The sequence below is a fragment of the Typopeltis vanoorti genome, chromosome 3 (assembly GCF_054136105.1).
Source record: "Typopeltis vanoorti isolate ZY-2024b chromosome 3, IOZ_Tvanoo_1.0, whole genome shotgun sequence".
Taxonomy (NCBI): domain Eukaryota; kingdom Metazoa; phylum Arthropoda; class Arachnida; order Uropygi; family Thelyphonidae; genus Typopeltis; species Typopeltis vanoorti.
The window spans coordinates 35533018-35545187 of NC_143551.1; the positions used below are offsets into that span (position 1 = coordinate 35533018).

Below are 12170 nucleotides of genomic sequence, written 5' to 3' on the forward strand. Positions count from 1 at the left end.
GATGCCAAGTTTTTTTGGATACTGAAAGAATTACAAGGGTGGTGTGAAAAGTTCACAGCCTAACAATGAAAAAATGAATTTATAATTTCAAGATTAGTTTTAGTTTATTGATTTAGATTATGTTTTTCAAGCATAATCTCCTTTAAGACTAATACATTCATTCCAGTGCAATTATCTCGTATCTGTAGTGGTTCTCAGTAAGATCTCCAAAATACTCCTCTACAGCTGCAATTGCCTCTTGATTCAAAGAAAAACGATGACCAATGAGGAAGAGTTTTAGTTTTGGGAACAGATAGAAGTCAGAGGGAGCCAAATCTGGGGAATAGAGTGGATGGTCCAACAATTCATAGTGCAGATCCCTTAATTTTCCCATTACCAAAACACTTTTGTGGGCAGGTGCATTGTCCTGATGAAAGATGATTTTTTTTTCTTCTACAAGCCGGGTCTTTTCTCACACATTTTTTCGTCTGGTTTGTTAAAAGATCGGAATAATGCTTCCCGGTTATCGTTTTACCCTTTTCAAGACTATTATTATTATTATTATTATTATTATTATTATTATTATTATTATTATTATTATTTGACACCTCCAGGGAGTTCAAAAGCTCATCGAGGGAGGGCACCTGCTCTACAACTCTGTCTCAACCACTCAATCCACCAACTGACTGCAACTACACCAACATTATCTACCGCCAACCACCGCCACTGGTATTTCCACAGACAACACAAACATCCATGCCCACGGCGGGATTCAATCCCGCTGCCTTTTGGCTGGAGAGCGGATACGCTAACCACCCGGCCAGCCAGGCTGGCAATTAATAAACAAAATGCTTTTAGCATCCTAAAACACCAATGTCATGACCTTTCCTGCTGATGGAACTGACATTGTCTTGTTTGGCGTTGAACAGCCGGCTTCTGTCCACTGTTTTGACTACAGTTTGGATTCTGGTGTGTAATGGTGAATCCGAGTCTCATCCATAGTAAAAAATTGATGCATAAAATCAGTTTTATTCTTGTTAAAATGCTCCAAGCACTATTCAGAGATTTTCATGCAAGTGCGTCTGTGAGCAAGCGCAGCATCCATCTTGTGCAAAACTTTTTCGTATGCAATTCTTCATGCAAAATATATCCTACACATTCTTTTAAAATGCCTGTAGTCTCAGCAATTTCACACACTTTGACTTGCCGGTCATCCAGTACCATATTGTGTACTCGATCAATTATTTCTGGTGTTGTTACACTTTTTGGACATCCTTCATGTGGATCATCTTCAAGGCTGGTACGGCCACGTTTAAACTCGGTAGCCCATTTCTTAATTGTTGAAAACGAAGGACAAGAATGCCCATAAATTTTTACGAACTTCAAATGAATTTATTTGAATACAGGACTTCCTTTTAGTAGCATTGAAATTCATTAGGTGGTTGCCTCAAACCTTTTACAAAGAATTTTATAACCACGTGATACTGATTTTTATCCATTTCAAGGGATACAGACAATACTTTTGCTTCAGACAGCTGTATAAAACAAACTACTTGATAGTAGTTTGTTTTGCAATTTCACATGGCTACTTATGACAGATATGCCAACTTAGAAAAAAAAATCTGTTCCCAATAGTGTTGCCATCTGTGGTCGCACCGAGAACTTTACAGACCACCCTCGTATAGTTATATGTGTTTGATATCAGCCCAAGAAGAGATTCTGAGTTTATCTGGAGGATCTGGCCAAGGATTTTTTGTCTTCTCTCACATAAGTCTTTCTGTGTGAAAGAATACAGGACTTTGTTTTAGTAGCATTGAAATTCATTAGGTTGCCTCATACCTGAAGAATGGTATGCAAATTAATGTTTAAAGGACTGGCCTTTAGATTTTGAAATCTGATGTTCTTGATATTGAAAGATTTGTAAAAATCTGCAAAAAAATATGCTATAGCAGTGATTTTTAACTTACGCCCCCCCCCCATCCCAAAGGGGATGCTAAATACCTAAAGACAGGGCACAAAGAAAGCAGAGAAAGTGGAAATCAAAGGAAAAACTGAAAAACTACTTTATTGAAACAAAAGCATTTAATGAAACTATTTATTGACACAAAAGCATTGTATAAACAAAAACATAAAATACACTCTGAAAATAAAATAATAAAATGATAAAATCCACTGTATTGAATAAACTAGTCATGCTTATGAGAACATATCAATATTGAAAAATATACTGTGCAACTAATTAAAACTAAACAATAACAATGAATCTAAAAATTAATGGTTTCCTTGGGCCTGTGTTGCAGAGCAAAGCTTTTCATATGATGGTGATACATTGGAAATTGACACTCTTAGTTCTCTTTCTATATTTAACTGAGATCTATATTTGATTTTTAAGACAGCTACTGCAGAAAACCTAATTTCACAAAGATAGGATGTTGAAAATGGCAAAAGTGCACAAAATGTTCTTGACTTTACTACAGAAAATTCATCATCAACACAGGACCAAAATTCAAACAACGATTTAGATGCAAATTTTCTTTTGATTTCACCGCTTAACGTGAAGTTTATAAATTCTTCTATATATCTGTATATAAATTCTTTATGTACAGTGGCACAACCACTTCCTTATCCTTGCATGTTAGAGTACTTCTTATCATAGCAGCACTATGATGTGCAGCCTTTACAACACTAGCAGTATGCCCTCTAAACTTCAGTCTACTGTCAACCATCACTCCCAAATCTCTAATCTCAACCACTTCCTGAGGTATACAGTACCATTGATATAGTACACACCCTTATATTTCTGCACTCCAAAATGCAACACCTTGCACTCATTGATATTAAAAGTATAACCCCACTCTTTTGTCCAAGTAAAAAAATCTATTCAAATATTCCTGAAGTGATTCAGCATCAGCAATACCACTTATAATTCTTCTCAACTTTGCATCATCAGCAAATAACTGAAGATCCCCAGTCAGTCCACATGATATATCATTTACAAACAAGTTAAACAGCAGAGGCCCAAGAACAGAACCCTGGGGCATGTCACTGGTTACCCGTCTTTTTTGAGAGACTGCTCCATCATATACACAACTTGCTGATATCATTTAGAGAGCCAATCTCTGATACATCTAACCTATACTGTCTATTCCAATCCTCTGCAGCTTGTACACTAACTTATCATGTGGTAATCTATCAAATTCTTTTGCAAAGTCTAAGAATATCACTGTATATGATTCTCCCTTGTCTAACACACTCATCACCTTATAAAATGCAAGTAAATTTCTAAAACAGGACCTACCCTTTACAAATCCATTCAGACCATCATAAAGCATGTCATGTTCATCAAACCAATTCTGTATTCTATTCCTTACCAATCTCTCCAACAAGTTGACCACAACCCATATTTTCTTTTCATGCATGACTGCCACTGCCCATGAAGCTCAAGTGTTATAAGAGTATCTTTCCAATGACTGCAGTGACCAGAACAACAGTTGGGCATTGTATTTGAGTGGCAGCCAGTGAAAATTTTAAGTAAATTTTCACTGGGCAAATTTATTAATAAATAAATTTTCATATTACAAATTGCTTTATTAAAAAAATTTCTTACTCACCACGAACAAACACCAATAATAAAAGTTTCGTTTCAATGACAATGACAAGTGCAAACAAATATAGCCATTAGATCGCAGTGCATTTGTTTCGTGTAACAATTATTATTATTATTACTATGGGTGACTCCAAGGAGTTCTTAGGCTCATCGAGGGAGGCCCTAAACATCATGTCCACACAACTATTCGACATTCTCACAGTATCTATCATACCTTGCCTTGAACTCATTCACTGTCATAGCACCCACAACAGACTCTGGCAGCTTATTCCACTCATTTACTACTCTAAAAGTAAAGAACACAGCTCTAACACTCTTACTAACCACACTCTTGCCCAGCTTCCATAGATGTCCCCTAGTCCTCCCACTGCCGGTCCTGATCTCAAAAATATCCTCTGAATTAATCCCATAGAAACCCTTCAGCAATTTGAATGTCTCAATCATATCTCCTCTTTTCCACCTATCAACCAATTTCTGCAACCCACAAATCTTCAACCTGTTCTCATAAGGTTCATTCCACAGACCTGCTATCATCTTGGTCACTCGTCTCTGGATCCTCTCAACCTCCTCCCCATCAAGAAGAAACCTAGGTGACCAAATCCATAGCAGTTGAGATGAGGTCTTATCAAGGCTCGGTACAGAGGAACAATAACTTGCTTGTCTCTGCTCGTCAAAGTATTCTTCAGCAACCAAGTGATTTGATGAGCTGATTTAGCCACTTTTGCAATATTACCCCTAAACTTCATCTCCCTATCCACCAACACTCCCAAGCCCCTTGCCTTATCAATCTCCTGGAGTACAGTTCCGCCAATGTGGTATGCTGCTGCTAATCTTTTCACCCCAAAATGCATAACCTTACATGTTGTCACATTAAATTGACATCCATTCTCCTTAGTTCAAACCTCCAATCTATCCAAATCATCCTGCAAGATTTTGACATCTTCTGCATTCACTATTGCCCTACCCAACTTTGCATCATCAGCAAACAAATGAACCATCCCTCTTAGATCCTTCCCTATATCTTTAATGAACAAATTAAACAGCAGTGGTCCAAGAACAGAACCTTGTGGCACACCACTAGTCACAGGCCATCCTTTGTACTCTACTCCTGAATAAACTACTCTCTGATATCTCTCCATCAACCACCCACCTATCCATCTCACCAATCCTTTATCCATTTCCATATGTTGCAGTTTACGGATTAGAATTCCATGTGGTATCCTGTCAAAGGCCTTAGCCAGGTCCAGCAGTATCACTGTTAACCCATTACCCTTATCCAGTTCAGCCGTCACTGTGTTATAAAATTTGAGCAAGTTACTGAGGCATGATCTACCCTTCACAAAGCCATGCTGTCTCCCATACAGTATCTCATTTTCATCAATCCAATCCTGTATTTTTCCCTTGACTACTTTTCCAAGACCTTGACAATGACTCCTGATATGCTGATTGGTGGGTAATTTGCAACAGTAGTCTTGGATCCTCCTTTATGCAGTGGAACTATTTTCTCCTCTTTCCACACCTTCAGGACTAAACCAGACTTGAGACTCAGATTAAACAACATAGTCAAAGGCACTGATAATTCTTTAGCCGCTTCAGGTAAGACCCGTGCTGTTATACCATCCCATCCCACAGATGTATTCACATTAAGATTCTGTAATAGACTATTCACTTCCAATTCATTCATCACAATCCCCATATAAAGTAATGGTTCCTTCATTCTTTCAATGTCACCACCTGGATGATATACTCTTGCAAAGTGCTCACTCAGTAATTCCACTATGTCGACTGATTCAGTGACCTCCTTGCCATCGGCATTCCTTTAAATTATTCTGCCGTGTACTATTTTTCTTTTACTTGCAGCATATTGAAAGAACTGTTTGGGATTTTCTTTAGCTTGCATAGCTAGTTTCCTTTCATAATCTGCTTTTGCTTTTCTTACCACACTTGTTACCCTTCTGGCCTGTGCTTTATACCGTTCGTGTGCCTGCAGGTCACCTTTCTCTTTAAATTCCCTCCACAATTGTTTCTATTTTTGAAGTTCAAGCTTAATGGTGTTATTCATCCATTTATCCCCTACTTTTATACTATTTGGACCCTAGGTATACAATCAGTGTAACCTCCTGCAAATGCTCCTTAATATAATTCTTTTCATATTTTCAACAGTGACACTCATCATAATTCAGCCTTGTATCTATAATAAATAAATAATTATATGTTATTTTAACAAAATAAAATAAGATTTACAAAACAAATAGTTCACCACGAACACGCGCCAATAATAAACATTTCATATCTCACAGAAATAACGAGCAGGCATAAGATACACTGCCCAAGCGGCAGTGTATCTAATGACGTAACGTGCAATGATAGCAAACGAATATCAGCATTAGATCGCAGTGCATTTGTTTCGTGTAAATATAATTGAAAAAATATTATTCTTTTCATATTTTCAACAGTGACACTCGTCATAATTCAGCCTTATATCTATAATAAATAAATAATTATATGTAATTTTAACAAAATAAAATAAGATTTACAAAAAATAGTTCACTATGCACCAATAATAAACATTTCATATCTCACAGAAATAAGGTGCATAAATATACTAAACATACACTGCCGTTTGAGCAGTTACAGTTGTGAATGACATAACGTGCAATGACGAGCAAATGAATATTGGCGTTAGATCGCAGTGCATTTGTTATGTAATCTAAAGCGTTAATTGAACAATTCCAATTATTAGCTATTCAATCAATGTCAAAACATAAGCTGTAACCTTTAACATGTTGTACTGTATTTATATAATGCTGTAAGCATTGTTATTATTTATAAACACAAACAAAATTTAATTTTTTCATTTTTCCCTTGGGGGTGCTGCATTGTTGCAGTGCTTATGTATGGGCTGCCACTGATGGAGTATATAAAGTACCATGTTCCTGTAAGCTGGCTTACTTCAGCCAGACAGGTCGATCAGCAACCATCCATTTACAAGGACAATACATACATCTGCAATCATGACAATCTGGCCTTGCAGACCATGTTTTGGATAAAACCCACAGGATCTACTGGAGAAAATCCACTGTAGTAAATTCAAAAAAGAAAGACTGTTTTTAGAATCTGTGGCAGCACTCAGAAATCAAGCGAATTTAAATATACATCGTTGCATAAAACTTCAGAGATTTGGAAAATATTAATTATCAGAGGTCCTACTTTATATCCTAGGCCACCTACAACCACTCATAGAGGCGCACCACCTAGATAGAACTTTAGCGTCAACCATGTGTTTCACTTAGTATTGTGTTGTATTTGAATGTGTGTCACAAGAGTTATTTGTAATCCCTAAAGATGCCTTAGTGACTGAGAATATTGGAAGTATACATTTTTAATCCTTTCCTAGTGCTGGAAATATCTATTAAACCTCCAACATGATGTCTTTCCAGCCCTTAAGCCTCAACATATGGCATATTGTACACCATATTTTCCAAGTGTTTTGTTAATTTTTTGAGCAGTATATGTAAATGTTAGGGCTTAGGCCTGTGGTGGCAATTGTCTCCTGTATTCTCTTCCCTGGTGCATCGATTCATTGATATCCTTTCTGATGGGATGCAAGAAATGGGATGCCTACACCCATTGGAATTGAAAAAAAGGTGTTTGTGGATTTTTTTTAACTCTTGTAACACATGCATTACAATAATTATACATGTATTATATTTCTAAAAGTAATTGGATATAAAGAGAAATTCCATAATATTATTCTAAGATTTATTTAGAATACTGCAGTATGCAATTTTGTTTGTATGACATAAGATACTATTTGTATTAGGAAAAAAATATCCTCATAATAACACATTTCTACTATTTGCCTGTCCTTGCCAGCTCTGGATTATTATCACAAGAAAATAGCAAGCAGTGATTTTATTGCTACAGAATGAATTTCCAACTTTAAAAAGTCTCTATAAAAGCTCATATCTTAAACGAGGATCACATTCAGATCTTTTCTACCTATGGGAGCCTGTCTATTTTCCCAATACATCTCTGAGGTACCCATATCATACTTGGGATAAGGCTTCTATAATTTTGTAAAATTGTATATCCTTCCTTTATCAAAATCTTCATGTGCTTAACTACTTCCTAAATTATTCCTACATGAATCCTCCCACTGACTGGAAGTAGAGCTGGTATCTCATTTACAATGATAACCTTTAATGTCTTAAAAAATCAACTAAAGCCTTCTGTTTGGTTATAGGGAGTAGATGAGGCTGTTTTAGCCGTATTTATATTTTGGAGACTGAGGGGACATTTCCTTCTGCACCAGAAGCCAGTCAGAGATACCTGCCGCAAGACTATTACTAAATAAGTGGCTTCCCACAAAGAGACGACTGACAAGTGTCACCATATCTTGGTTCCTAAAACCCTAACATAAATACATTATTGTCTCTAATGCTTTCTGAAAGCCATTTTTATATCCTTCATGTTATATCATAGGCAAGTTGTTTTAGTTTTAGGCAAATTGTAGAAATTGAAGCCATTCGTATGATTTCTATATTCACTCTCTTTCCTTACAATATGTGATATACTTATGAAAATGCGATTCAAGAATTTTTTCTAGATAAGATTTGTGAATGATGTCTACTATTAAACAACTTAAATATCACTTGATTTTGACTGGACTGAGAAAAATGACTACAGAACTTTTATTTAGTTTACTTACTTTCTAATGAATTAATCATGAATGCAACAGACTATACATTAGTTTTCTATTTTTAATCCAAAGGATAGAATTAAAGTTAAATTCTGAACTCCTTGCGTGGCTGCCTACCATTATATTGCATCTCATCTTCCTTATACCCTCTTTTACCTTGTGGTGTCGAGGGTCCATTGATCATCGGACCTCACTCCGTTTACAGGATAAGGTGGTCAGCCTTATGCCCCGGTGTATCCTATGGCCTGTAGTGTTCAGTTCTCAAGGCCAGTTTGCCTGCTTTGCGGGATGAAAAACCCCAGAATAAACGGGGGAAAAAACCCTGCTGTCCACTCCCAAGACTGGCTAACTTGGCTATGGCTGAGGAAGATCCTTCAGCTCCTCACGTCACCGACGGGAATCGAACCTAGGACACTCCTTCCCCAGGCATAGTTGCGAAGCGATATGGTTGCGAAGCGCTTTTTGTATTGTATTGCATTTAAACTGAAAAAAAAAAAAAGATGACAGTTGAAAATATTGAAACGTATTTCCAAGTTAATAATAGTGATGTTCATTCCTATTTTAATCGTAACTCAATTGAATCATAATATTTCCCATAGCAATTCTTCATGCTCCCATTAATATACCTATAAATGCCTCTTCAGCAGCATGGATGGTGCTTTTCGGCTTCTTACAAAAGGTAAACTAAGATATTTCTTTCAACATTATTATTTATATTATTTTAAGAGGTAATTATGCGTAGTGTAATTAATTATATTAAAATGTTATAATATATTTCATTATAGTTTGTGGATCTTTGGCACAGAAACATCTTTCTTCCCCTACTGGAAACGCGTGCATTTAATTTCGCAACTGCGAAAAATCGCATGCATTTGAAACAATAATGCTAGAGAAGATAAAATAAGGTAAAGTTTGTCTGTTGTGCTGTAGTCACTCGAGGTTAAGTTTACAAATCATCACTGCCTACGATTTCCAAAGGTTAGAGCTAAAGGAGATCTGCTTAGGAATGAAAGTTATTTGAATGTTCAATTATTTATGTACATTTGAAATATGGACTTCTGAATCTACACGATTAGACTGGACTGGTGATTTATGTATTTTGGAACACTTTCTTTCAATTTATTTTGATTACTTAAAATGAAATAAAAAATTAACTAATGCCTTTTTATTCCCATATAGGAAGTAGGCGAGGCCGTTTTAGCCCCATCAAACTTTTGGAGACTAAGTGGGCAGTTCAATCTCCACTAGCATCCAATCGGAGATAGTTGGCCCAAGGCTATTAGTAATTTAATCGGTGCTGCAAAGAGACGAGTAACAAGTGCCGCTATCTGGTGGTTCATAACCCTAACAATATTTTAATGCCTGAAAATAGTGTGGTGCGACAGTCGATTTTCTTGAGTTTACGGGACGAAAAATCCAAGTTTCCGGCAGAAAAAACCCGCTTGATCAACTAACTCGGGAACTGGTCGAAAAATTTAATAAACATTTATTTAACTTCACTATAATGCGAGTGAGGATTAAGTTTTATTGTAAATTGGGTAGAAAGGGTTTGGAAGAAGTTACTGAATATGATTATTTAGTTATTTTCGTTTATAATGAATGGGAATCAAGGAATCACATTGGTAAGACAACCAGCTGAATTTCATAACTGCCATTTTAATTAAAATAAGCTTCATTTAAAGGTATGTAAGTTATGGTTTGAGTATTTTGCTATGAATTATAAACAGTTTATTATTTTATTTTATTGTGGCTAATAACGACAAATATAATTCAAAGAGTGCTATTGCTCGAGTGAAAAGGAGATGCACAGACCTATTGACATGCTAAGATTAAAATCATTAAATGTAGTCATGATGGTGTAAAATATACCACTTGCTGTAGTATATTTTATGACTGTAGCCATGTGTGTTCACGGGACCAATTTGTTTGTTTTGAGGGAAGAAAAAACCCTAGTTACTTGGAGAAAAAATCCTCCACCTCAGTATGAGACCGGTTAACTCACCTGGTCAAAAGAGACCAGATAACGGTTCCTCGCGTCACCGACGGGAATCGAACCCAGGTTCTTTCCGACCAAAGGGCTTCGTCTATACCAGGGGTGTCAACCAATGTTTGCATAAGATCTACATTGTCCATACAGATATACATGTGATCTACCTTTTACCAAAATTAGAGTATAAGGTATAAGTTTTCTAATTTATGTTTAGACAAAGAAAAAATTATCGTAATATTATTTATCATTATTACAATATATTATTATAATTATCGTAATATTAATTAGTTATAATGCTCAAAAGAATATTGCAGTTTTTTAACCACACTGATTAAAATAACATTTCATTTTGAACTTCCTGATGAACCAGCATTACTCATTCTACACTGCAACGAGTTCACAATTTTTGCATAATTTGGTGTGTAATTAGTCAGTGCATTTCTCAAACATGACTCCAAATGCTCGAATGTTAATGTGGTATGATATTTTACTTAATAATGTTCATTTGTGAAAATGCCGATTCGCACAAGTATGTTGAACCAAAACAAGCATAAATATTTTCCACACATTTTCTTAAGTTGGGATACTTGCATTCCGGTAAATATTTCCAAATTCTCTCTTCGCGTGCCCTTGCTTTGACGTAAACATCATTTCTTATTGTTATTCTTTCTTCTTCTAGCATAACAATATGCATATCAAAAATAGAGGAAAGGTTTGCTGCTATTATTTCTGGCTTTACGTTGATACAAATGGAAAACTCATGAAGAGAATTACATTCTCAAGTTTCTTGAAATCCTGAAAGTGGTTGTCAAATTCTGCAATTACTTTCGAATTTCACCAATATGTTTATTTCCGTAGAAATTATCAAGGGCAGAACTACTTAATTGTGCGGTCATATTTGGAAAATTACATAAATTGTTATTTTCAAGCTTTACTATCAGTTGATTCAATTTTTCTTTTAAAGCATTGATAGAAGTAATCATATCAAAAATTGTTTTTCCTGGACCCTGAAGTTCTAGGTTTAATTCATTTAATTTACTGGTTATCTCGGCCAAAAAAGCTAAATCCAATAGCCAAATATCATCTTTTAACTGTTCATATTCGTCGCCCCTATCGGCAAGAAATTGTTTAATTTTTTTAATTAAACCCCTAAATCTTTGAAGAAAATTGACCCGACTTAACCACTTAACATCAGTATGCATAAGCAGCTCAGAAGGTCCATCATTATTACTTTCTTCCATTTGCAACTTAAAAAGCCACCTTTTCAGAGTTTTTGCCTGAATTAAATTGGATTGAAAGTTATGTTCATAATTTCTTTCATATTTAAAACTTTAGCACACAGCACTTGATGTATAATACAATGATACTGTAAGAAATTAGGAAAATCTTCATCATGCCTACATAGCGTGATAAAACTGTTGCGACGACCTGTTAAAGCTGGTGCACCGTCTGTGGTAATTGACACTACTTTATAAAGAGGCAGTTGAATGGTCTTGCTGTAACTCTTAAAACTGGTAAATATATCTTCACCCTGTGTTTTCCCCCTTTAACGGAATGATAGTAAGTAATTCTTCTTTAGTAGAAAAGTCTTTAAAAACCATTCTAATAAAAATAATCATTTCGGCGATGTTAACTGCATCAGTAGATTCGTCCAACTGAAGTGAAAAGGCCTGGCAATCCTTAATTATTATTATTATTATTATTATTATTATTATTATTATTATTATTATTATTATTTCGGGCAACTCCAAGGAGTCAACAGACTCATCGAGGGAGGCCCCTAACATCACGTCAAGAACAACTATTCGACATTCACACAGTGTCTATCATACCTCGCCTTGAACTCATTCACGGTCATAGCACCAACAACAGACTCTGGAAGCTAATTCCAC

At 35.7% G+C, this 12170-nt stretch overlaps 1 protein-coding gene across 1 annotated transcript in view; it reads left to right on the forward strand.

The window, feature by feature from the left end:
• LOC150108044 (protein kinase C iota type-like) overlaps window positions 1–12170 on the forward strand; it is a 203758-nt gene that overhangs the window by 170045 nt on the left and 21543 nt on the right. The window contains exon 10 of the mRNA XM_090415541.1: window positions 8888–8967. Within this exon, the coding sequence (XP_090271667.1) occupies window positions 8888–8967 (80 nt within the window). The remainder of the gene's footprint in view (window positions 1–8887; window positions 8968–12170) is intronic.